This window comes from Conger conger, chromosome 6, assembly GCF_963514075.1.
Source record: "Conger conger chromosome 6, fConCon1.1, whole genome shotgun sequence".
NCBI lineage: Eukaryota > Metazoa > Chordata > Actinopteri > Anguilliformes > Congridae > Conger > Conger conger.
Genome location: NC_083765.1, coordinates 14,629,206 through 14,655,645, shown reverse-complemented (window position 1 = coordinate 14,655,645; position 26,440 = coordinate 14,629,206). Strand labels below are relative to the sequence as shown.

At 46.3% G+C, this 26,440-nt stretch overlaps 1 protein-coding gene across 2 annotated transcripts in view; it reads left to right on the top strand.

Moving 5' to 3' along the window:
• The window catches only part of sbf2 (SET binding factor 2), a 108,254-nt gene that overhangs the window by 70,232 nt on the left and 11,582 nt on the right, over window positions 1-26,440 (top strand). For both annotated transcript variants that reach the window (XM_061247003.1, XM_061247002.1), the window contains exons 17-29: window positions 7,581-7,649; window positions 16,759-16,929; window positions 17,152-17,426; window positions 18,400-18,572; window positions 19,262-19,335; window positions 21,355-21,550; window positions 22,077-22,204; window positions 23,258-23,433; window positions 23,679-23,803; window positions 23,901-24,102; window positions 24,492-24,688; window positions 25,250-25,390; window positions 26,160-26,243. In XM_061247003.1, the coding sequence (XP_061102987.1) occupies window positions 7,581-7,649; window positions 16,759-16,929; window positions 17,152-17,426; window positions 18,400-18,572; window positions 19,262-19,335; window positions 21,355-21,550; window positions 22,077-22,204; window positions 23,258-23,433; window positions 23,679-23,803; window positions 23,901-24,102; window positions 24,492-24,688; window positions 25,250-25,390; window positions 26,160-26,243 (2,011 nt within the window). The remainder of the gene's footprint in view (window positions 1-7,580; window positions 7,650-16,758; window positions 16,930-17,151; window positions 17,427-18,399; window positions 18,573-19,261; window positions 19,336-21,354; window positions 21,551-22,076; window positions 22,205-23,257; window positions 23,434-23,678; window positions 23,804-23,900; window positions 24,103-24,491; window positions 24,689-25,249; window positions 25,391-26,159; window positions 26,244-26,440) is intronic.

The following is a 26,440-nucleotide window of genomic DNA, read 5'->3' as shown; positions in this document are numbered from 1 at the left end:
TCGTTCGTTCCCCCGCGCTGCGGCCTCCCCGCGGACGCGCCTCTTGGCAGGCGGCTCGGCGGTGTGCGTGCGTCTCCCTACCGCCTCGTCCGCCTCTCCCTTCGGAAAAACGCCGCAGGCCGCGCTGAGTCAGTCGCGCTTGCTTATTTGATTTTATCGGGTGATTTACGCTCATTTGTTTGTGACTTTTGCAGCTTTGCACCCCCTTTTGTGTAATCGTCTTGATGGTGACAACGCCCTGTTTACCCTGTCCAGTTTGTTTGCCGTTTCTTTATGAGGTGGCTTTTAACTCTGAGTGATGTCAGTTTATTTTTAGGGGCTTGCCGTAATGTGCATCATTCTCTACCGTAAGCTCTCAGCCTGCTGTCAATTTTGGAATACACGTAAAAAGTAAGGTTTGGTGTTTCCTCATATTTCTCAGCATCCGATCAGCAGGGATGACATGAATGCTGAGCCATTTGCACAGAGTGACCATTATTGGGTCATTATTGGATGCCATTAATTTTTTAGCGGTGAGATTATATAGGCCAATGAGTCAGTCCATACAAACATCTGTGTGTGTGCGGTGCTGCAGGCTTCCCAAGGCATTCTGAGGTCACTGAACGTGTCAGTTGTAAAATGGGTCAAGCGCCTTTAAAAGTTCAGTTGTCGGAATAAGCAACATACAGTACACATAGCCTTTGTGTGCATTGCTCTTGGGAGTCTAGAAGGGCCAATTCTAAGAAGTGCTGTTTAACCAGTTATTTCACTTGCAGCCAGGATCTGCAGCTTTCTAAGTCCTGTTTCATAGTCAAGGATTAGGGATTCAGAAGTATAGTCTATAAAGATCATGAGTTATGACATTAAACGCCATTTTCACTAGTACTAAAGTCTCCTTGTGATGATACAGACTAACTGCACAGCTACAAAAAAAATGCATATATGTTAATAAGTGTATCTGATCAGCAAGCCAAAAAATAAAAGCATGACATCCCAGTGGGGTCACATTACCTGTGTACAGTTGTGTTTGAAAGATTTGAATGGAGCCCAAGCTTCTTCACATTGTTTGGCTGATATTATCCTCCAACGTAATGTACTAGCCTTACATTATATTTCAGGCATCCTGCAGATCCAGAGCAACTTACACAGCTATTGCATTTCTTACATGGTATCCATTTCAAAGCTGAATATACAGTACAACTCAGACTCAGTACCTTACTCAAGGGTACAACAGCCAGAGTCATTGTACCACACCTCTGCCCTCATTCTGGAAGCATCTGAAATCCACCGCAGTTAATCATTCTAACCTAACGAGCAGCCATCCCCTCCCCAGCAAAGCCATGCAGCTTAAAGGGCAGTCTTAATGGAGACGGATAGCACTGTACCTTTCCAAGGGTCACAGTTCACATTTCCAGAATTAGACACAGAGACTGAACAGAACTAACTCGATTTGTTTGCACTGTGAATCCCAGTGCGTGCCAACTTATTGTACCTCCATACAGACACTAGCTGGTGCAAGACTGTTAATGTCAAGGTCAAATTCATCATCGTCCCTAATACAAACACACATTACACCCTGACTTCTACAGCATTATAGTATATTGTATGTCTTTCCTAACTAAATTGTTGATTTCTGTTATGTAATGATTGCAGCTGTACAAAGCCAAGATATAAGATTTGACCTAAACAAGATCACTCGGGAACTCTGAGCTCATGGAGGGGAGACACAGAGGTGTTTGGACTGCTGGGTTATTGATGTCCCTGGATGGATGCCTGGAGTCTTTGTGGAGTTCAAACACATGTCTCACAGACTCCTGAGTCTGGTTTCCCTCTCTAGGTGATGCTAATGTTAATGTTAATTGTGCATCCCCCAGTGACTCTTCCACAGTTGATACTGGTATGGTCAGGGGCTGGCCTCGCCCAATCAGCAAGCCCCAGCTTCGTCCCCCTTTAGACACTGTGAATGAACAGTGAGACACCCTGAGTTGGACATCCAGGGCATGCGCATCCTGATTGGCTGGATTTGCAGTCACTGTATTCTGATTGGTGGTGTTTTCATGGACCCTGATTGGACTCATCTGCGGTTGCTGTCATTGGCTGGAATTGCAGTGAGAATACAGCCTCAGGGACCCCTGGAGACTGAAATCCTCACTTTCTCTGTAGCCGTCAATCCTCATTAAGAACCAATATGCTAGAGCTGCCTTTAGCATAAACACACTGACCCAGGATTGATGAAAGCACATTCACTGTTTTAGTTGGATTCTTTGGGTTATTTTTTACAACATGGTATTGTTGTTCCTCTTGTGTATTTCACTAAGGCAACAGACATTTTCCAGATACTTGGTCCTGATTGGGAGCCCTGGTGCCGAGCCCGGGTCCATGGATTTGTCTCGGATGAGCCATAACAAAAAACAGGAATAGCAGATCGCTTGGCCCCATCTGCGGCTGCTTTTATAGCCTGCTCCACTGTCTCTCCTCTCAGCACTCCGACCCCAGCGAGCGGGAAAACACTGAGAGATTACAGCTTTTCCGAGATGCCAGCGATTATTTACACTGTCTGCTCGTAATTGCCCTCGCGCCAGTCGAGGCTGGACGCGATCGCTGGCACACTCCGGTGCTTTCCACCCAGGTTTGGGGTGATGTGCTCTCTGCTCTGGCTGGCTGCCACCGGTGATGGTCAGCGATGGCCCCCTGTGACGCGCGGGTGATTTATATGGCATGAAACGTGGCCCGAGACTCTGCACTGCGGCTGGGTAGCGTTGGAAAATAGCTATTTTCGCTCGCCGTCTGAGCGAGTCATGCCGCCCTAATTGCGGCTTCTTAGCACGACGAGGAAGCATCTTTTATCACTTAACGACGCACAATAAGAGAAATGCCAGAGAATAAACGTTATTTAGGTTAAGGGCTTTTTTTTGGTCGCTGTGGTTACGCGGCTCTGTTATCGGTTAGCGCGTTTTCTTTAGTGGCGTAAAAGCTATGCGGGGGTCCGCCCGTGGGGAGCTCTGTAAATCTCTTAGACTGTACATTAGGGCAGAGGTGATGGGCTCGCAAGCATGTGGCACGCAAATGTTCTCTCTGTCTGCGTTTTTCTCCAAAACTCATGCTTTGCTGTGCCTAACGCCAAGAGTACTGTAGGCCCCTAGCCCCAGCCAGGAACACGCTGCCCTCAGCTTGCACAAAGGCACAGGAGTTGCTGAATTTGAACCTACCCAATACAAATTAATGTGGGCTTGGCTCATCACAAAAATGCTAATAACTGAGTTAAACTAAGAGTTTGACATAAATTGACACAAATTTGCTCGCTATATTGGTACTCACATCCAGGAGCCAGGAAATGTATGGGCGTATGGTGCCTTCTGCCTCACAGCAACCCAGATTAAGTTTTCACTCGCCTCACTGTGTGTTCTCTCTGTGAGACCTACTGATAGCTCACGGAAACTGTTAATAGAGTGGTTTATTAACTAGCTAGGAGTGCAGGGGAGTCTATCACACCCGCTATCAGTCCAGCAAACAGCACAGCTGGGTCCAGTCTGCAACCAATGACTGAATCCATGGCAGATGGAATTACTTAAGCTGTGTCTGTGCTGGATGTGTAAAAATGATACCTTTACTTTCCTTGCTGTGATTTGCAATTTATTGTCCCTGCATAGTTTGTTGCCACATTGATGACTTTCTTTATGGTACATACCCCAAAATAGCCATACAATAACTTTTTATTGGTTAGATAAAAATTTAATGTTGACCTGAGTAGGATTGGGTCAAATGTGTTGCCTGTAGCTTGTCTCCAGTGCGGGTGTGGGTTCTCTCTGAGTGAGTGTGTGGTTCCTCTCTGAGTGAGTGTGTGGGTTCTCTCTGAGTGAGTGTGTGGTTCCTCTCTGAGTGAGTGGAGCCTGTCTGTAGGTGTGGATCCTTTGTGATCTTGTCAGAGTATTGTCACTGAGCACTGAAATGTACACAGCAGTGTAAGTTGTTTCTCAGAAGCTTCCCTTGGGGCAAACAACATTGTTTCATTCTGAAAGATATTTTGAGAGATTTGGCTTTACAGTTGACCTTAAAGTCCATATCTGTGTTGATTAATCTTCCTTATTTTTTTCTTTCCCACCGTATAGTTTCCTATTTTATGCCGACGTTCCTTATCACTTCGTAGGAAGCAGTGCAGTATTTCCATCCTGTAATTGTGTAAATGGGTAACATCAGGCCACCAGCATTGAGTGGGTGTTTGGCTGTTTGATGGATATTATCTGACGTGATTTCAGGAAAACAGAATTTCGCAATTGCTCATAAAAGACTAATGAGGTGTGTTCAAACTTTTGCGGCAGATCTCGGAAATATTTGCATCATGAAGGTAGCAGATGGTTTGACTGTGTCTGATTTGTTTAGTTTTTCTTTAGCTATTGTAAAACAAAGTAGGACATTCAGCATTATCAGCTGCTCTACGCACTGCGCCACACGTCTGGCCTACTGATTAGTCTAATATAAAAGCATTTTAATAAAGAGCTGTCAGGTGGCAGGACTGTCTTATAGTGTCTCAAACTTTGGCCTTTTTACTGCGCTTCTTCCTACCTGTGCTGCAGACCTGTGACACACATCAGTGAGACGCCAATCAAAATATTTGCGGGGTACTTTACAAATTAGCGTCTGTTTTTCTTCACTCCAGCTGTTACGGTTTAGGAGTTGGACAGGGTGCAAACAGAGCCCTGTGTTTGTATCAAGTCCATGTGGCATTCCTGCAATTTCCTCCTACCAGGATTACAGGCTCAAAATGTTCAGCTCTTATTTATTTCCATTGGCCTTGCGATCGCATTTGCAGATGCAGTCAGCGTGTCGAGAGCACTCTTGACCCTGCCAGATAACGGAATCGGTTGGGGGCAGACGCCTCATCAGGAAGGCAGGTCCAGGCTGTGGGCGTCTGGGCTCACCTCTGATCCACTGAGCGCGTGCAAGAACCAAATTACAGATTGCTCTGCTGCGTGAGGCGAGCGCTGACATTGTATACCAGCTTCTCTGTGGCTTCACAGTGATGTTTGTGTGTGAACCTGTCCCCTCAGTGATATTTCTTGTGAGATTAGTCTTTGTCACTGGTTTCAGTCACTCAAATGACTTCGTGCTGCCAAACAAAATGTAATCATTATCATTTGAAAGATCTTAGCACGGCACCGTTCTTTAGCACAGCATTGTTCATATACACAGGTAAAAAAAACCTTTTTCCAAGAAACAAGTATAAGTTAACTTTGACTTCAATTTATTGAGGAACAACTTTGTTTAGAGACGTAGACCAGTAGAAACCACTCGCTATACCCCTCTCAGTGTCACGCGTAGCAGCCTGTGAACAGCCTCAGGAGAGAGTCAGCTATGTCACAAAGAGTGGGAGAAGGAGAGAAGAACAGGGCCTGAAGTCAGAGAGAATGGAGGTGGACAGAGAGGATGAAAGGGGGTCGAGAGAGGAAGGGAAGGAGGGAGGTTAGATAGGAAGGACAAAGGAGAGAGGAGAGGTTACGTGGTTCACAGTCACGCTCGGGCCGGCCTGCAGATGAGCACGACCGCCACGCGGAAGCTAAGCTACGGCGTGCATACACACGTACGCCGTGTCATGAGTCAGGCGTCATGAGTCATGAGTTCTGCGCGACCCGGCGGAAACGCTCACTGTGGGGAGGAGGCTCCGGCTCATTAGCCGTGCGTGTAGCGGGGGCTCTTCGGACCGCTGGCTCGCCGATGGATGCGGGTCCAGATGGTGTCCTGCGCGTTCAGTTTGCTCAGAGCAGCCCGTGCGTTCAGTATGTTTGGCACATCTGTGAAAACACATAGCAGAATCAGCAGTCCTGCAGTACAGCACGGCTCGGATACTGGTCGACAGCGTTGCATCCCTTCACTGCCGGGTTTATTAAGCCAGTCCCCTCTCTCTCTGGCTTATGTGTACCGTACGTGCCTAAGTGCACATGGTTTCATAAGGGTGAAGCCCATAAGTCAGTTATCACAGTGATCTGTCATCCATCTCGTGGAATTATTTAAAATGATATCTCCAAATCCAGGCAGTTAAAATGAATGAGGTGTGTTAAACTGGCAGTTAAAATGAAATGAACAATGAAATAGTGTGCACATGACACATTTGACCCTCAGGGTGGAGAGGGTGTGTTAGAATGGTAATAACACAAGTAATTATAGGGCTGCTCAACCCTGTGCCAACTCAACCTCATGGCCTCTCACTGGAATGTCTCACTGTACACTTCAACTTTGCCCTCTTTTCTGTGTGTGTGTGTGTGTGTGTGTGTGTGTGTGTGTGTGTGTGTGTGTGTGCGTGTGTGTGAGAGAGAGAGAGAGAGAGAGAGAGTATGTGTGTGTACATGCATACTTATGCTGGAGTGTGTACGTGTACGTGTACATGCGTGTACATGTGTACATATGAATGTGCATGTGTGTATGTGTGCTCATCTGTAATTGATTAGATGATGTCTGTTTCTTGCCCTCTTTGTGTACCATGCATCACAAGATCACAATCTGCCATGTTGCTCTGACAGGGGAGTTTGGCCATGTTTCCGGCCACCATTCTCCCCCTTGATTTATAATAAATTCCTTGGAAAAAAAAGGGAGAGACTAGGACCATTTCCTGTCAGACTCATTTTCCCTTGTTCCTTGTTGCTCACAAAGGCCTCCACTCTTCCTGCCAGTTAAGAACCGGCTTTGTGCTCAGGCCGAAAATCTTTTTACCTGTGGCTCCATCAATGCATCGCCGCACGGCTGTGTTCCACAGACATGCTACACAACTGAGGCAGGCAGGCTGTACAGTTTACATTTCCACGCTTGTCTCTGCAAAAATGAAGTGTTCCTCAAAGCTATAATTTCATTATTCTGGAAAATTGTTTATTGTATGGATATTATATTTGATTACCAAGGAAAATGTGAAACGTGGAATAAAAATATGTTTAGTTTGTAAATAAAGTCCAATTCTAGATCCATATCTCTTCACATCCCTTTTTAGGAATGTGTACATGAAATGAGGTTAGGAGTTGTAAATTGGAACATTATGATGATTGTATAAGATTATATCAAGAAGGGATTATATAAACATATTGAAAGCATATGTATCAACAGTAACTGCTGACTGAAGTGACCTTAGGAAGTGTAAGTTAATGAACAACATTTGGTATTGAGTACTACCACTTCTGTCTTAGGTTCAACTTTGTTTACGTTTTTACACCTGACTGAAAATCCAAAGTGAAAGTTAACCTTGCATGATACTCAAATAGAGAAAATATTCGCCCCCTTAAACTTTTTTTTTTGCATTTTAAAATACTTTATATCATCTTTACTTTAGGAGTGGAAAAAAAAAAAAAAAAAAAAACATTGAAAAATTTGTATACATTTGACTTTTTCAACACAAAAAAAACGGTAGGGGGTGAAAACTTTCTGGCGGCACTGTGCAGCACAATGGGTCAAACGTGTACAGAATGGTTCCATATGATACTGGTACAGCATGCTTCCTTTAAGCAACAGTGGTGCTGTGCTTCTGTGTTTGGCCTCAGCTATGCTGTGAAGATTTTGTATTTTCTTGCCTTAGTTTTGTTGTGTTTGATGTCTTTTCCTCCCTGTTTTCTGTCCTGCAGGACTGCTCCAGCTCAGAGGAATACACCATTGCTGCAGCACTGCTTCCTCTGTCGGCAGTGTTTTACCGGGTAAGTCCCAGTTTCAGGGAGGCCTTCCAGTGTTGCCACTTTGGTTGTAAACTGGATGTCTGTGCCTGTGTACAGAGTGAGAGGCAGGACGCTATGCCACTCACCCCAAATGGTGTTGTTTTTCATAGGATTCTTGTAACCAGATCAAACAAAAGATAGGTTCCCCAGTCTTCTAGTGAGTGTGGGTGCTTGTTGGGGAGAGGAGCTGGCTAATATCGAAATCTTTGTGCCAGAGAACACTAAACCCCCCTCTCCTCCTCCTCCCCCCAACCCTGCTTTGAAGTAGCAATTAAGAAGAAGAAAAAAATACAGTTCTTCAGCCAGCAAACTGCGCAGTTCTTTTGTCCTCGTTTAACTCGGCCTTGACACAGAAACAAGATCATCGATCCTCAGATAAACCCCAGAGGAACGCTGGTGTTTACGCTTTCTGCCCTGACGGCCATCTTGGGTTTGCAGTGACACGTGGCACAATTACAAGTCATATTTGTGCTCATGGGTACAGACACCGGCCTGAGGGCTTCTGAATTCAAGACACCTCATCCATAGCTGGCTAGGTTATGCAGTGTAGAACATTTATGTCTGCTTCTAATGGAGGTCATTTGACTTCTCCAATATATCCCTTCAGGCTACATTCTCTCTTCATAGGTGCTGGGTTGTTCCCAAAAAGACATTGCCTTAGAACAGCTCATGTCTCATGTCACATTTGGAGAGATTATTTCCTGCTACATGTACACACAGCACTGCATGCCAAAGGATAGAGCAACACCATTAACACCAAGCACCTGTATTGTTTATATGGCTGGTGAGCTGTTTAAAAGCTCTTACTGTAAGTGGATGTAGTGAAATGGAAATGGCTTGCAGCTGGGCTTTTTAATACTGCTCTGTTGGGTGTGAAGGCTTATTTAAATGAATTGTCGCAGCAGGGGGCCCGTGCAGTTGCCAGTGAGCCGGGCGTGCCATACACCATTTCAGCAGCATTGTTTGAATTAATTTTTTGGCCAATGAATTGAGAAATCTGAGAAGCATTGGTCAAAATTGTTTAATTTCCTGTAAATGTTTTATATAACCTTTATGGTCACATGAAAATTGTGATTTCACGCTTGGTGTTACATAAACACAGACCAGGAGGGAGTCAGCAGACGTGCCCAGTCCAGAGCCATAGCTAGTGCAGAGAGACCAAACATAAAGGCCCATGGGCACCCCTGGGAGGCATGGGACATTGTACATTACTGTAGGTGGGGTGTAGGTGAAGAGATCGGATGGCAAGGGCAATGAAATCCAATGGTGCCAGCATTATCAGAGCAAACAAAGAGCTAAATAAAATATCCGGCTGCCTGGAAATGCCATACTACTTTCAGCCCTTTGCCTCCACGAGAATTTTCAGATAATCCCCCCAGGACCCCATTGCCAAATATCTGAAGTGTTCCTCTGTGGTGATCTGCCTGTTTGTACTGAGGAGTTTGTGCTTTACCACACCGCAGAACTGCGCCACTCACCCCAGGGAATTCCGGGATGCAGGAGACCAGCACACAGAGATGGGAGGGCAGCATCCTGTACAGTGGCCAATAGTGGTAGATTTTTGGTCTAACCAAGAAACAGTCCTCTGCAGAATCAGCATTATAACACAATACTATCATCTAGCATAGGTCAGTTAAGGATTACCCCCCAGACACTTATGTGGCTCTTCTGAAATGGCCTGTTGGCCTGACTTTCCTTGGACTCCAGATTGGAAGTATACTTTAATTAGGAGTAAACGGAGCAGTTGAAGAGTTCTGACTCAGGATCAGGACAGGGTTTGAAGGCTCCAGTATTGTTTCAGATTTAAAGCCTCTTTGGGGGATTATTTGAATGCTGGTACATAACTGCTTTTAGGCAGGCATGGTTTTTCTTCCTTTCAGCAGATATATTTTCAGGGAAAGTGATTAAAAATAAGGAGTAACATGATTCTGAACATAACAGCTCTAAACGACTCTTGAGTTCTTTAGAGGCTTCCATCACTGGCTTGAGTAGGAACCAGAGGGAGCTGGGATCCATGGCAGAGTGGGGGAAATAAATGGTGCCTCAGCAAATTGTGCAGTCTTTATCAAACCCAAAAATGTGCTGGTGGTGGAGAGTGGGAAGGGGTGGGACCCTGAGCTTTCTTAATTTGTAATGCTCACACTTGTATCTCTTCATCTTCACATAATTTAGCTTTTCTCTGATCTTTATCTTTGTTCTGACTGCAGTTCCGCAAATCCTAATATTCAGATCTGGGTGCAGTGAGTGCCATCCGCTTTGTGCTTCACCACTCGAAGGGAACACCACCACAGAATGTGGCCACTGAGTCCACACCATTCATGGAGCTGTCATCTGCCAACACCTCCTCCAGGTTCAGGCCTCCTGGTGTATCGTTAAAAAAACAGCAAGACACTGGACATGCGTAGGAGTCCTGGCAGGCCCTCCTGAGACATCCCGTGGGCTCTTTCCCCCGTCCGCGGGGGGGTTGTTGTTTTTGGAGAGTACGGACCATAATGGATTCATCATAATGGAGCCGTGCTCTCGCGCTAACTCTCAGCTTCAGCCCTGGGCTGTCAGTGGCGTCTGTGAGATGAAATCGTACAGGCCAGCAGAGAACTCCCAGGGCACACAAGAGATTAATACCGCCCATAATCCCCTTGCACTTTAATCAATCACTGCAGAAATGGCCAGGAACAATGCTAGCTGATAACATGTTCCGACCTCTCGAGACGAGAGAGGAGATATGGTCTAAGTGAGTCTTCATCTGTAAAAGTGTAAATCTTTCTTCATTAACATGTGGGAGGCTTTCATAACTGCAGCAGAACACACTCCAGCATGGGGATGCTGAAATGGGTTCTGTTTTCTAAAATACACTGACATGCATGTGTGGTCTTTTCTGGGGTTGAATGTATTCCAGCTCAGTTAAGATCACAGTAAACACCCTCTTAAGCGGGTTTACACACAGAGCAATGATTAGGATTGGCTTGCAGTGAGGGCTCAGTTCACATAGATATCATTACCTAATAAGATAATCACCCTGGGCCTTTGTGGTCCACCGTGATGTTTGCTTCCCTCCAATGTTCCTTTGGCTAAATATTGAGTCACTCATGCAAGTTTGACAGTGTCAGGCATTAGTAAAATACCTGACCAGACACTTTCTGCAGAAAAGGGCCGATTCTACACTGTACAGCTTACAGCATAAGCATATTTGTAATATGCCAACAGGCACAATGGAATCAATCAAAAAATGTATGAAAAGTACATTTCACTACTGTACTGTATACTGCTCAGCAAATGCCCTTATTCAATACAACATACACACCTTACATTTTAACATACAGTATTTTTACACAGCTGGATATTTACAGAAGTATTTGAGGTTAGATTCCATGCTCATGGGTACAATTGAAGTACCACAGCTGTGATTTGGGCCTACAAACTTATAAACCCAGCTCTTTCACCACTGTACTGCAAAGCCACCCTGTTTCAGTCTCATTCAGCTGAATAGAGTGACATAATTGCCTTGTCTCTATTAGCTCCCTCATTTGGGTCATGTACATGAGATTGAGTTAAATAAATCATTTCCAAACAGGGTTTCCACACCAATTTCCCTTTAGCTTAGAAGAAAATACTGCCTTTCGTTAGACTCCATTTCCATTTCCATTATACTAATGGTACTTCATGCGATCTTCTCAACTTTTTGCTAATAGCTCTGTTTAGTTTGGGCTCCTGCACTTGCAGCATAAGGAAAAGTGTTCTCTGTGGTGCAAATGCTCCAGAGCTGGTTATTGCTCTGTGGCTCACGAAGAGCACTTTCTCTGTTTTTGGAGGGCCGTTAGCTGACATCCAGAGCTGCCCTGTCCCCAACACCTGCTCCTTTTCTTCTCTGACTCCAGTAACTCAGTATCTGAGGTACCAGAAAGGTATTAATCTGGAAGAAATTAGGTCAACTTCATTTTTACCACCAGAACGTAACAAATTAAAATTATGAACAGTGTGGTGTAAAGTCTGTGTGCTTGTAACTGGGAAGTTCAGATCCCAGGTGGGCCTCTGTAACCTTGTTTAAGTTTAGCCTGTATTTATACTGGAAACTGGCAGAAAATATGTTGTCATTGGAGTCTTTCTTGTTTCTTGATTTCTCTTCTGCAGATTCTGACCAGTTGGTTTTTTTTCTGTGGCATAAAAAGAATGAAAAGAAATGTACAAATCAGAGGGGGGCTTTTCTCTAGTACTGTTTCTACCTTCATTTCACATCCAGAAAGTACCCCTGATCCAGTAGTATCATACCAGTTGAATAGATTTTTATGGTCAATTATTGACATTTGAAAGATATCTTCAGATGACCAGTGCTCCTAAAGCATGGACTATACATTCACCGGGCACTTTATTAGGAACATTTTTACTTTATTACGCCTACTTATTCATGTGATTATCTAATCAGCTAATTGTGTGGCAGCAGTGCAATCCATATAATCATGTAGATACGGGTCAGGAGCGTCAGTTAATGTTCAAATCAGCCATCAAAATGGGGAATAAATGTGATCTAAGTGGCTTTGACCATGTAATGATTGTTGATGGCAGACAGGGTGGTTTCAGTATCTCAGAAACTGCTGATATCCTGGGATTTTCACGCACTCTAGAGTTGCAATGCAAAGAATGGTGCAAAAAAACAAAAAAGTGAGCAGCAGTTCTGTGTCAGAGATGTCAGAGGAGAAGGGCCCGACAGGTCAAAGCTGAAAGGAAGGTAACAGTAATGCAAATAACCACACATTATATAGGTATATAGTATATATATATGGTATATAGAAGAGCATCCCTGAACACAAAACTCATCAAACCTCATAAGTGGATAGGCTACTGCAGCAGAAGACCAATAAGTCTAAAAAATAAGTAATAAATACCAAATAAAGTGCTCACTGAGTATATATATATATATATGCATGTACAGTATGTATGCCCCCATATTTGCACAGTGAACTCTCCAGTGTAAAAAAGCCATGGCTACTCCTTATTTATAATTTAAAAAGCGGAGAAGGCCTCCTCACCCATCTGGCCTTTTGCACTCCCCCACCCCCCCTCCTCCCTAAAGAGGCTGGGTTTGCTTTGACCTCCAGTCTGGAACTCCTCCAAGGGTTGATGGTGTGTCCTTGGGAACTGGGTGGTTCTGTGGTCAAGGTCCTCTGACCTTATTTACCACGGCCTGGGAAAACTGGATGTAGACTGGGACTGGGGGTCAATGTGTGTATGTCTGTGCATGTGGTTTCTGTGGTGTCTCAGAAGGCTATTTCCTCCTGCCAAAGTTGAATCCCATGGTTGACCTGTTCCTAGCTTTAATTCGCAGCTTGTTCTTATAAACGTTTGATATAATTTCATTTAAGTTGTTATGGTTGGAATTGTTTTATGGTAAATTAAAATGGTAAAAACACACTGTCAATCTGCCTTGAACAATGTGCATAACTCCTGCACTGATGTGACAACTTGTCACCAAACTCTTTCATTCACAAAATGAGTAACAGTTCAGTCACTCCCTAGAAGGTGTCAAAGTGTCAATTTGACGCTAGGCTTGGCTGCCTGTTAGTCGTGGGTGAATGTAGGTAGGGCAACCCATCTGCACACAGCCAGCTTCCAAACCACAGCTTATCCCAAGTTTTCTTTTCTCCATCCAATGAGTGGTGTGGTTGCAGACTGCTGACTGTCATTAAAAACCATGATTCTTGACTTTGTGACTGTTCACAAGAAACAGATAGCATATTTTATATATTCTGGATCAAATTATCTTAAAAAATCTTGACACCCAACAGCCCTTGTTTTTCTTCTTTCTAAAATCTGGATCCATATAATTTCTAAGTATGTTTTTCTCAAGGCAAAGTACCAAAGCAAAACTCTGTAATTACCCCTAATTCCCAAAGCCATAACAAGTCTACATAGACATTTTACACAGAAAACTTAAGCCCAATTACCAACAGTTACCCAGAAAGGTCTTCCAAATGTTAGCGTAGAGTAAACATTCCACGCAGCAAAATATTTTTTATTTGGTTTCAGTGTTTTATGTCTGCAGATTCAGAATGCATTATCAGGAGAGGGTCTTATCAGACTAGATATTTTAGTGGACTTGGCTGCTCTTGGCGATATTAATAAGACCTGTCAACCTCTAAATGCGTCCCTGGAATGGAGTCTCAATGTAAGCAGAGGGATTACAAATTGGATGATGTTCATTGTTATGCTGTTATATGTCAGCGTGGATGAAAAAATGGCTTGCTAGATAACCTTTATTCCTTCTGACATGTTCAGACCTTTATTATGTGAGTAATTTTCTATTGCTGGGGGTAGGAGGATATTGTTTTATAATATGATGAGCTTGTGTTTTTGCTTCCAGCATTTTGCATTTGTATTGTACTTTTACTGTTAGTAGGTTGCAGTGTGTGCTGTTGCTCATTGTGCTGCCGTTGAAACATTTTGCATTTGTATTGTACTTTAACTGTAAGTAGGTTGCAGTGTGTGCCTTTGCTCATTGTTCGCTTTGACCATGATGTTGGCTGTGCAGCTTGGCAGAACTGTGATGTAAATTGCAGTCAATAACAATGAAGCATTGCCTTTGCTTAGTTACAGTGGGGCAAATTGATTGCATTTTTTATTCTTTATTGTTTTTCCAAGTCCAACACAGCTGATGATTTTAAGGAATGTCTGTTTTCTTTTTTTTTGTAAACAAGAGAGGCGCCAAGTTATTTTGTCCAAAGGGCTTGTAAATTATTGCAATATACACTGCTGGTCCTGGATCAAACACAGTCTCTTGTCCATGAAGTCTCCAGACATGATTCAGCCTGCGTGTTATGTGCAGACAGTCATCCCGCTGTGTCATGCCTGCAGTTCTGGGGAGTAGATGGTTATGCCACACGAGGCTGATCTCTAACATTACTCACTCACCGGTCCCTGCCACACAATGTCTCCTCTGAAACAGAAAGGCAGTATTTGGGCAACGTCCCTGGTTTTATCTCGGGAAGGGACACCCTTTCGACACAAACACGACATCCATCTCGTTAATGGGTCTGTTTGTCCGGCTTTCTAAATCTGGTTTTGGGAACTTTCACCCCCCAAAAATGCACGACCCCCCTGCCCTCGTTCCCGGCAGTCTGGATGCTGGTATTTTAATCAGCGGGGCTTTGAGACTGATGAAGGATAAGGACTGAGATAAAGGGGGTGCAGCTTGAGGAGAGGGGGTGACAGTCACACGGGATTCAAAACGCAGTTCCGGGGCTTCTGGGAAACCTGGCCTGGAGTTACACTCCATAAACCCCCATGACCCTGGGCATGCTGACCCACTCCGTCCAGCCTGTGTCTGTCCCGTTTACCGCCCTTAGATTCCCAAAATGACAATAATAATAATAATAATAATAAATATTTTGAGAAAAGATGCATTAAAAAGGCATCCAGGACCTGTGAGGCTCAGCCATTATGACAGGGATCCCACTGGATGGCTGACCTGGGGTCAGTGTTTTGTGAGCTGGGGCAGGGCAGGCAGAGAGCTGTATTTCCTAAGCCTGCTGTTTGCCTCCTGCCGTCACAGAGCTCCACTCTGGCCACTGCAAGAGGGCTCTGCGTCTGACATAAAGACAAACCCTACCACACGCTGACCTTGATCCACAACTTCATTTCTCATTTGATGTATGTCTCATAACAATACTAGGCTCCTTTTTCTTTCTTTTTTTTTACTCTTTCTGTAATTGTGGTTGACGGAATACATTTATTATACCCCCTTATATCCCGGGGTGATATTAGTATAGTCTAGACAGAGCAATCCTTTACCTTACCCTGGATACAGTTAGTGTGCGATATATCCTAAAAATGTTTTGATATACCCCATTATGTGCATGTTAACTTCATCCTTGTCCCCTAAGGACTTATCCTGCCTACACCTTTTTCATGTGCATGAGTGCATATTTTTTGTAGGGGTGATAATTCATTCACATTCAAAGTGTTTAAAGCATTCCTGTCCTTAGAGGGAAGAGAAAATATCCGAATGATCTCAAACATTCTCCTTATGAAATTCCATTATGAAATAATAACATTGCTTCACTGAATGTACATATTTCATTCAGCATAATTTAGATGCAAGGATTACCAAAGGAGCACCTAAGCATGGCCTAAAGAGGTTTTGCGTGGGTGGGTGGGGGGTGTGGGGGGGGGCTGGTTGTGCTTCATACAGCCTGCTGCTGCCCTCTAATGGGAAAGAAACTTTGGGAATGAGTGCAAGTATTGACCCTGAGTATAAGCAGAAGGGTATAGTTCCTACAGCATCTGCAGCTCTTAAGATCTACCTCTGCCATTTCTGTCTGTGCCCAAGCCTCCTTTCTTGAAATGGATGGTTATTCGGTGAACCAGGGGGACTTACAGGAATGGTGTACAAGCACATACTTTATATTCTCTTTAGATAGCTTAGAATCAAATCAGAAGCTCTTCAAACAAGGAGAACCATTACAGCTCAAGAGTTCATTGTGACCTTTACTCTCAGGATGAGAGAAGCAGGCAAACAGGAAATGGAAAGGAGTAATCAGTGGTTTTCATTCATAAAGTCAGTCAGACTTGTTTTGGGACCTGTACTATGTTGGTGTGTGTCGACCTGCCTTCGGGTTGGCTGTTCTGAGTTCTCAGAAGCAGCCTGGGGCATTCCTGCTTGACTCGAAGAATAAATGTTAGGTGTGATGATTTGCATCCATTGCTGTGGAAAATGGCAGTGCTGCTTTTTTTGAGCTCACCTAGAGTGCAGGTCCAACATCCCTAAGAGCCAGGGGTTATGGGAGTAGGGAAAATGGCAGCCAGCTCAATTTATGGGGCACTATGGTTGTCCAGGTTCTGTGGACTGCTGTGAACCCTCCAGACTTGCCTTGACAGCTGTTTACATACAAATCTATTATTTTCCTGTATCAGCAGGGTTTTATTTGTTTCGTTTACAAGGCCTGTAAACAGTAGCCCCACTATTTTGATTGGTGAAGCTGTGCTGGAGCTGAGAGGTGCTAAATTATTGAAAGCTCCAGCAGCTCCAGCAGCAGTGTAGCCCAGGCGTGGGCTTGTCTCCGCTCTGTCTCCTAACTGCCCTCCATGGTCGTTCCTGCAGAAACTCGCACCAGGAGTCAACCAGTTTGCCTACACCTGCGTCCAGGACCACCCCATCTGGGCCAACCAGCAGTTCTGGGAGGCGACATTCTACAGCGAGGTCCAGAACCAGATCAGATCACTTTACCTCAACACGCCGGAGGAGATGACCGAAATCACAGCGGGACCAAAGGTCAAAATCAGAACTTGCTCTGCAAGACAGCACCTCAAAGGCCTACTTTAGAAAATCTTTGATGCAGGAGATGATGGTTGTTATACTAGTTTAACCTAGTATTTTAAAAACTAGTATTAAGCTTATCCCTAGCTGGGCAGGATGCTCTGTTGATGGAACATGGCTGTAGCCTTTTCCTGCATGCCATTGATCTCCCCCCCCCCACTGCACCCCCTTCCTCAGGGCCGAGGTCCCTCGCCCCCCGCACCCCCGTCAGACTCTGAGCGCACAGCCATGGACCTGGGGGCAGAGCAGCTGCGGGCGTGGCCCTGCCTGGGGAAGGAGCAGCAGCAGGACCTGGTGAACGGCGAGGAGAGCACGGTGTTCAGCCAGGCCATCCACCACGCCAGCCTCATGGTCTACCTGCTGGTGCCCCTGGACGGCAGCAAGAGCAAGCTGCTCCGCCCCCCACCCACCGCCGACTGGGAGAGCGGCAGCAACAGCATCGTCACCAACAGGCAAGTGGCCCGACGACCCCATCACAATCAACCAGCTTAAGGCACTATGAACCTCAGGTGCTTTTAATGAGATTGGGAAGGAAATGCCTCTCCCAGTCCTTAGCTTTTTTTTTGCCATTTCATGTTATACTACATTCAGGTGAGCAGCTGAATGGAAGCTGTCTGCTGGTGGGTTCGGGGCACTAACCTGTTTCTAGTAAGACCTGGAATGGGCCAAACCTTCTAGAAGGCTTGGGACCTCTGCAGTAGAAGGTGCACTCACACTTTCGCCCCTGCAGGAGTAGAAGGCTTGCAATGGAGTACTCCTTTTTCATTTATTCTTTTTTTTATTGTTTTTGGAAAAAGTGATTTCCAGTTTCTGGTACACAATCACCGATAGACGCCAAGGAGTTTTCCACTCTACCCACTTCTCTCGCCAATAAGAGCTGTTTATCTGCCATTTCCTGCTCACCTCCGTCCTGTTGGCTCCTAGCTCAGTGGGTCCCAGTTTCCTCATATTAATGTTTTTAAAAGGAATGCACGGGCTGCTCTAGTGGGGGGTCTCCTGGACACTACCAAAAACAACACCAAAGTTCCCAAAAGTGCTACAGTAGCAGTAACATGTAGGAGGAATGGAGCATGACCCTTGCCAGAAAATGAAGCCAGTCTGTCAAACCCAATTTTCCCTTAAAATGGGCCCTCCACAGCAGAGCAGGCTTTCTACATGGCTTGGGAGTAGGACCCCATGTGTTTAACAAGAATATTTGATTACTTGAGTTTTTGCTGAGAAACCTGGATCTCGGTATTTGAACTTGAGATTATATGATTCTGAGACCTTCATTCCCTGTTGCTTTCCCACAGAAGTTAGTGAAATTTGTACATCACTCTGTTATTGGCCAAAGCAGTAGCGAGGGTCCATGGCATCTGACCTCTGACATTGCTCTAGTGTACAAGCCAGGTGTAAGCCTCAACCTTGTCTTCCATTGTTCAACAGTATGGCGGGCAGCGTGGCAGAGAGCCTCGACACGGAGAGCGGCTTCGAGGACTCTGAGAACAGCGACGTCGCCAACTCGGTGGTCCGCTTCATCGCCCGCTTCATCGACAAGGTGTGCACCGAGAGCGGGGTCACGCAGGATCATATCAAGAACCTGCACAGTATGATCCCAGGTGGGTACAGACCGACGCACCGCCTCCAAAACCCCTTAAACTGGATCAGAGCCACCATCAGGACGCCCAGTCTTTAAGGATACTTTCGTACTGGAACTATGTTACATGTCAAACATGACGATTTCAATGTAGCTATAGTATAGTATATTGTATATACAGTATATTGAGTATAGTGTATTTAGCCAGCAAGTGGGGCGTTATTACTGTATGTTTTTATCCTTAGCCAGTGAGGGGGGCTGTGTTGATGTTCTTACTGTACAGTGTGTCTTCAGCTGTAGCCAGTGAGTGGGGCTGTGTTGATGTTCTTACTGTACAGTGTGTCTTCAGCCGTAGCCAGTGAGTGGGGCTGTGTTGATGTTCTTACAGTGTGTCTTCAGCCGTAGCCAGTGAGTGGGGCTGTGTTGATGTTCTTACAGTGTGTCTTCAGCCGTAGCCAGTGAGTGGGGCTGTGTTGATGTTCTTACTGTACAGTGTGTCTTCAGCCGTAGCCAGTGAGTGGGGCTGTGTTGATGTTCTTACAGTGTGTCTTCAGCCGTAGCCAGTGAGGGGGGCTGTGTTGATGTTCTTACTGTACAGTGTGTCTTCAGCTGTAGCCAGTGAGTGGGGCTGTGTTGATGTTCTTTCTGTACAGTGTCTTCAGCCGTAGCCAGTGAGGGGGCTGCATTAACTGCTCTTTCCGTTTGATCCAGGCATCGTGGCCATGCAGTTGGAAGCACTAGAGGCGGTGCACAGGGAGAGCTTGACTCTCCCTCCCATTCAGAAGGTCAGCACCCTGCACTAAGATGTACTGGGATTTCAACCTGCCGTATGCTAATGTAATGTTAATAGGACAGAAATCACACATACATGTGTCTCATTGACGCTGGCAGTCAATCAGGTGCTTTTATTTTTTTTTGCCTCCCACTGTTTGCCATTCTCCATTGCATGTCCTGTCAAATGCAGTCTAAAGTGACTGAAAATAGCTGTTCATTAACAAATCTGTGCATTTTCACCAGCTTTTACTGTCCCCCGAACAAAACTTACAAACTTACCCACCTATGATTTCATACATGAATGACAGGACAGGCAGAACCAATGGGCCAAATAGTACAGGTATGACCCTAATCTTTGAATGAATTGCCTCCAAATACCTTTCTGTCATATCAGCTTCTACTTTTAAATGGTCTGTGTTACCCTGAAATATAAATTTATTTTATACAATTTCCCATGACTCAAATGTAATTTGTGTGTCACCTCTGAAGTACTGAAGTCACGTTGCAAACTCAATGAATATCAGATATGAACTTCATTACATTTGTTCTCCTTTTTAAGACAGTAGATGTATTTATAGGGTTAATTGGCTTTTATTTGGACAATGTGTTCCAGGACAGTAACTTCAGCCTGCTGTCTGCTGTCTGCTATACAATCATTCTGGCACTGGAATAGCCTGCTATGCTGACTTGTTGCCAGTAATGTACTGAATGTTGTGAACTTTAAAACAATAGCAGGACTCACCCTAGTGAGCCATCGGCTGGATATTTATGACTAGTGAATTTGGCCGTCTCTGTGCTCCGCGAACGGCTACCACTTTGGCAGGAGTACAGGTAGAGGTGGTGTCCGGGGGACAGAAATAGGCCTGGCCTGTCGCTAAGGGAGCATTTCGATCAGTTCAGCAGCCCAGAAGAATATGTCATCCCGGGGAATGGCTGTGTTGTTCAGACGAGCGTGAGCGCTTCAGAGTGTTACTTCAGAGGACCGGCAGCTGGCCTCCTCATCCTGGACCTCGAGGACGCACCGGTGAATGTATCCCGTTGGTTTTTGTTCCGTGAGTGCTCCATCGCACCGTGGGCCACTGAGGGATTTATGTTTGCGCAGAGCCGGGCTGATGGCGGCACTATCCGGTTGGAACAGGAAAACCTGCGCCCCATCGAATACTGCTTCAGGTTCCATAAATCAGCACTGAGAATTGTGCTGTGGGCTTTGTAGGCCTGCAGAGAGCCCACCTGGGTCTCAGCCTCCGTCCTGCCCCCCGACCCTCCCCCAGCCCAGCCCTGATGGGGAGAGCGGAGAAGATGGAGGTGTTGTTGAAGCAGATGAAGCAGATCCACGTTTCCCCGGTTGTGCAACGCGCCCGCACCCACCCCCCCCACCCCCGTTGTCCGACCCCCAACCGCAGTGCCCCCATCTGCAGAGGGGTCTTAATCCGAATGTACACGCCCCTGCGTCACCCCGGAGGAATGCGGCGCTCGTGATAAAGCAGGAGAGCGGAGGTGATTAAACACAGAGACCGTGTCTGGAGCGCAGCTTCGCTGGGGAGCGTCCACAGCGGCCGTCTCACATCATCCCCCCGCTGCTGGCCTGTCCGGCCTGCGTGTGGAGCGCCTCACACACCGGTCACGCAACTTTGAGAAATCCTTAAATATTTTGTTGTTGGATAAATAATAATCCTGGGCTTGAGCGCGAGGAGCGCTCGCAGAGCTCAGTGAAATATGCATGTGTTTTGGATTGGAGGCGCAGTGACGTGCGCCCGTCTTGAGATCTGAGAAATGCGCGAGCCGATCTCAGTGACCTGTCAGCACCAAACTGTTGTTTCATTACATTTAATGGGTCATATCGTTACGGTTTTTAGCTTGTTTTTATATTTATGTCCGTTTATTTTTCCTGGCACTGACTCAGTGAAAGTGGAATGTGTAAGCGTTGCACAACGCTGGAGTACACGCGTGCACTTGGCATGTGCTTGGCATGTGCTTGGCGTGTGCTCAGCGTGTTCCCGGGGCCTGATTGGCTCCTCTCGGCTCTGCAGCCCAGGATCCTGCGGCCGGCCCTGCTTCCGGGGGAGGAGTTTGTGACGGAGGGGCTGCGGGTGGTGCTGGATCCGGACGGCCGGGAGGAGGCCACAGGGGGCCTGCTGGGGGGGCCTCACCTCCTGCCAGCAGAGGGAGCCCTCTTCCTCACCACCTACCGCATCATCTTCAAGGGCACCCCTCATGACCCCTTAGGTACCTGTCTGCAGCCGTGCTCTCTCTACACTTTCATTCCCTCTTAGAAGTGTTCATTTCAGTACAGTCATACAGTATACTCCAGCTAACAGGCTCTGCTCTACTTTTAACCAGAGTGTGTACATAACAGGAGCAAGTTATGCTGTAAACCTGTGAGAAGTATTCAATTTTCCAGCATTTAAAGTGATTTAACAGTACTACAGCTGGAATTGGCTTAAATTCACTGCTGTGCTAAACCAGTTTGTCAAGTGCTCATAATGGGGTTTCAGGGTGATCAAACTGAATGAAGTAAGGATGTGTTTACAGCATCTATAGACCTAATGCCATGATGTATTCCATTACTATTTGGAATATGATTGGACATTTTGAGCCCAGAGTTTCTTATGACGTCAGTGCAATAGCAGACATGACTGAATTTAGTTTGATTTTTGTCTGAGCAGGAGGCAGACATGACTGAATTTAGTTTGATTTTGGTCTGAGCAGGAGGCAGACATGACTGAATTTTATTTTATTTTGGTGTGGGCAGTGGGCGAGCAGGAGGTCATCCGGAGCTTCCCGGTCTCCACGCTGACGAAGGAGAAGAAGATCAGCATCCAGAACCCGCTGCAGCAGTGCCTTCAGGAGGGCCTGCAGATGAGATCTGCCTCCTTCCAGGTGAGGTTCCCCTGGGGCCTGTCGCATGCTGAGGAGGATGGTGACGATGGGGGTGATGGTGATATAGCTGATTTCTTCTGGGTTTAGATGAGAGTATGTATGGTGGAGTTAGTCTGTACTGAGAGGCATTGTGCGTTCTGTCAGTCATTCATTTAGAACGAAATCATCAGGTTGAAATCATCAGCATTCAACTTCAAAAAAATAATAACCTCAACTGCTTACTTGTGTAACTCCTATCTATGGTATAAAGATTACGTCATTAAGTCAACATGAATTTATGAACATGCTCCAAACCTCTGTGCAAAGAATATGTGATTGCCCTTTCTGTTTTTGTTTTCTTCAGATTTTTTATTGTGGAAAATCGGAAATTATTTGAGAGATAAATACATATTTTGCAGTCGAACACGTGTGCTCGGTATTTCGCAACACTGTCCATGCAGCTCTGTTTTATGGTCCATTCCTATCTCTGTAATACCAGGGGCCATAAAAGCACATTGCAGCGGGGGTCACTTGGCCTGGTCTGCCAGTGCGTGGCTCTGCTGTGCATCCCGCCAGCCGGCAGTGTCTGGGGTGCATTATCAGCCTTCATTAAATTCTGACGTGGGCTGCACAGCTCACACGAGCCTCGCTCATAAGACAGGAACAGAGACCAAGTGGCCATGAGGGATTTGGAGAAATGGGACTGGAGGTCGTAAGAGCATCGCCATGCCGACCAGATCGCACACTGAAAGAGTTTGGAACAGGCGAGAGGTTCTGTTCTGCGCATTCCGTATCGGACCCTGATTTCCGCCGCGGTGATTAATCGCTCCTCCACATGGTCCTGAATTGCTGAAGAAAAAAAAAAAGCGCAAAGAGATGTGCAGATTTTTTCACTTACCAGAAATGAAATTCTGCAGAAACAGATCTCTTGAAGATTTCCCTCGCAGTTGTTTTGTTTGACCCCCAGAACTTTTTCCAGGTGCAGCTGTAAGACATCATTGTGCAAAAACATGTTGCAATCCTTTGTGTCTTCTCTTTTTTTTCTTGTTTGGCTCTTCTGGACTCCTGGCTCAGCTGATCAAAGTGGCCTTCGATGAGGAGGTGAGCTCTGAGACGGTGGAGATGTTTAAGAAGCACCTCCAGAGGACTCGCTACCCCGTGTCCATCTTCACCGGGTTTGCGTTCGCTGCAGGGCAGGTGGTGCCCCAGCTCGCTCTTCCCAAGCACAAGGAGAGGAACACGGGCTTCCGGTGAGACGCTGCTCCGCACTGCACCTCCCACTGCACCTTCCACTGCACCTCTCACTGTACCTCAAACTGCACCTCTCAATGCACCTCCCACTGCACCTCAAACTGCACCTCCCACTGCACCTCCCTCTTCACCCCTCACTGCACCTCTCACTGCACCTCCCACTGCTCCTCCCTCTGCTCCTCCCACTGCACCTCTCACTGCACCTGACCGTCAAACAGCAGCGCTCTGCTCTGTGTTTCTGCAGCACGCTCTCAAAGACCATCGTCAAAGGGGCCAAAAAGGCCGGGAAGATAACCATCGGCCGGCAGTACACCAAGAAAAACGAGAAAGGGAACCGTGCCACCTGGCACGAGGACGATGACATCTCAGGTGAGCGTGAAAAACGTACTTAACACGGCCAGCGCTTTTTCATGCGTAATTAACCACGCGTCATGAGGGTCCTGACCTGATGCTGGGAATTCTCTAGTTTCGGACGAAGGGGAGCTTCCCCCGAGCCCCACCCTCAAGACGTCGGAGAAGTCCACCATGGAGCAACTTGTGGAGCGGGCCTGTTTCCGTGACTACCAGCGGATGGGCCTGGGCACCATCTCCGCCAGCTCCTCGCGGTCCAAGACTGGCGACAAGTTCCGCATCACCGCCATCAACCGGCTGTACTCCGTCTGCCGCAGGTCAGCTCAAAACATCATCATCATCGCTGCACTGCATTTCAGTTGGAAACCACATTGAGATTTAATCTATTCCCCAAGTGCGAAATAAAAAAAACGTATCAAGATAGCACCAGTACCAGTAAAATAAATGCAAACGTAAGCTATAATGAGAACAAAGGTTTGTCTTGTAAATGCAATCACAGTGACCGCCATGTTTACACTGTGAAAGGATCAAGTTCTGAGTATAGTTATTTGATGCTGATTAGCATGTTCTGTAAAGGGAGGTGCAGCTGATTAGCATGTTCTGTAAAGGGAGGTGCAGCTGATTAGCATGTTCTGTAAAGGGAGGTGCTACTGATTAGCATGTTCTGTAAAGGGAGGTGCTGACGGGTGGGTTGTGGTCCCTGCAGTTACCCAGGGCTGCTGGTGGTGCCGCTGGCGGTGCAGGACGGCAGTCTGCAGAAGGTGGCGCGCTGCTACCGGCACAACCGCCTGCCTGTGGTGTGCTGGAAGCACAGCCGCTCCAAGGCCATGCTGCTCCGCTCCGCAGGGTTCCACAGCAAGAGTGTGGTGGGGCTCTTCAAGTCCCAGAGCCAGACCCCCTCTGGTACAACCCCCCAAAAACACACACACACACACATGCACACACACATACACATGCACACACACACACATGCACACACACATACACACGCACGCACACACACACACACATACACAGACACACACAGGCACACACAGATACGCATGCACACACACGCACACACACCTCCTCTGTCTCCCACATCTATGGTATTATGCCATGTCATCTAATGTCAGCAATATTTCAATGTTGACCAGTGAGACTTCCGAATGACATCGGTCGGTATTCAATTGACTCATCCATGTGATTTCACCCCACTGTTATTGTATTGCTCGTTCTTTCCATTAGCAACCTTATCATACCTGGGCACATTTGTTTTTTCAAACTCTCAGCAGTTTGTAGTCTGTTTTGTCTGAAGGGTGTGTGTGTGTGTGTGTGTCAGTTTGAGAAGGCTGTGTAATGTGAAATCCTCTGTTTGGGCTGAAGTGTGTGTGTGGGTGTGTGTGTGTGTGTGTGTTTGAAAGTAAAAGAGCGCAGTGTAATTTGTAGTGTGTGTGAGTAAGGGCTCCTGTCTGTGCTGTCCAGCTCCCGTGTCTTCGTCTGAGTCATCCAGCAGCCTGGAACATGAGAAGTACCTACAGGCCATCCTGACTGCCATTCCCGTCCACTCCAAAACCAGCCGAAACGACACCCTGACTAACCGCACACTCATCGGCCTGTCACCAGGTTCTCAAGGGCTCAGCCCCCTCATCCTTATAGCTCTATTGTTTCGCCGTTCGTTCTGGATTATTTGTGTCTTTTTCAAACCCTTACCTTTGTCAAAATGTCCTTCCAGTTCAATGTGTTGTTTTGTATCGTGTTTGGAAGGAACCTTAGGGCCCTCCACATTATGCAAAACGAACAGGAAGTGAGGTCATCACCGAAAGTCCATCATTCATCTCTGTCCATTGGTCACTGGTCCGATGTTTGAGGCACAGAGCATGCCCAGCCTGAAGCATGGGACCTTTGACTATTAGAGCTGCTTTTAGTCAAATCTGCTCCCAATCAAACAAAATGGCATCCTCCTTTTTTGTGAATAAAGTCTTTATTGGATGATTCATAAAAATGGTCTCCATGGCCACAGAATAGGGTTCTGTGTTGCCATGCCTTAGGGTTCAGCAAAAGGTAAATATAATTTATTCACTGAAACATGATTTTGGCTTCTAAGCCAAAGGCTTTATCAGCCGGTGGGATCAGTGTTGGCTCCTCAAGACAATGTAATGCAACTCCATGGCAGTCCAACCTAGCGCCGTAACTCATTTAATGCCCCCTCTACAGTAATTTAGCATAATGTAGCCAATTCCTGCAGATTAATATCTATTATCATTGTTTTTGGCAGTGCTGAATGGGGTATGATCACATAACGTACGGGTGTATGAGGGCGCCTTTTCCATAGATTGTAAAGAAGTGCTATTGTCTTTCTCTTGGGGCCTGTGGTTTTGCGGCTTGGATCCAGGTAGTGAAAGGCGGCTGACAAGGATACCGAAGATGACCCCAGTCCACCTGGATGTGCCCTTCTCCAACAGCTTCGCCAGAGGAGGTGGGTGAGGCTCCCTTCTTAGCCAGCCTCCTGTCACCAGATGTTCTTTCTTTTCTTGGAGTATAAGATGGTGGAGTCATGTTTCTGAAGTGCAGCTCCTTTGGATTCGGCCTCCAGGGCAGTGGGTTGTTTGTCTTCTGAAGGACACATAACCCTCCTCCCCCGCCCCCCAGTTGAGTTGAAATGGTCCCTCTGGG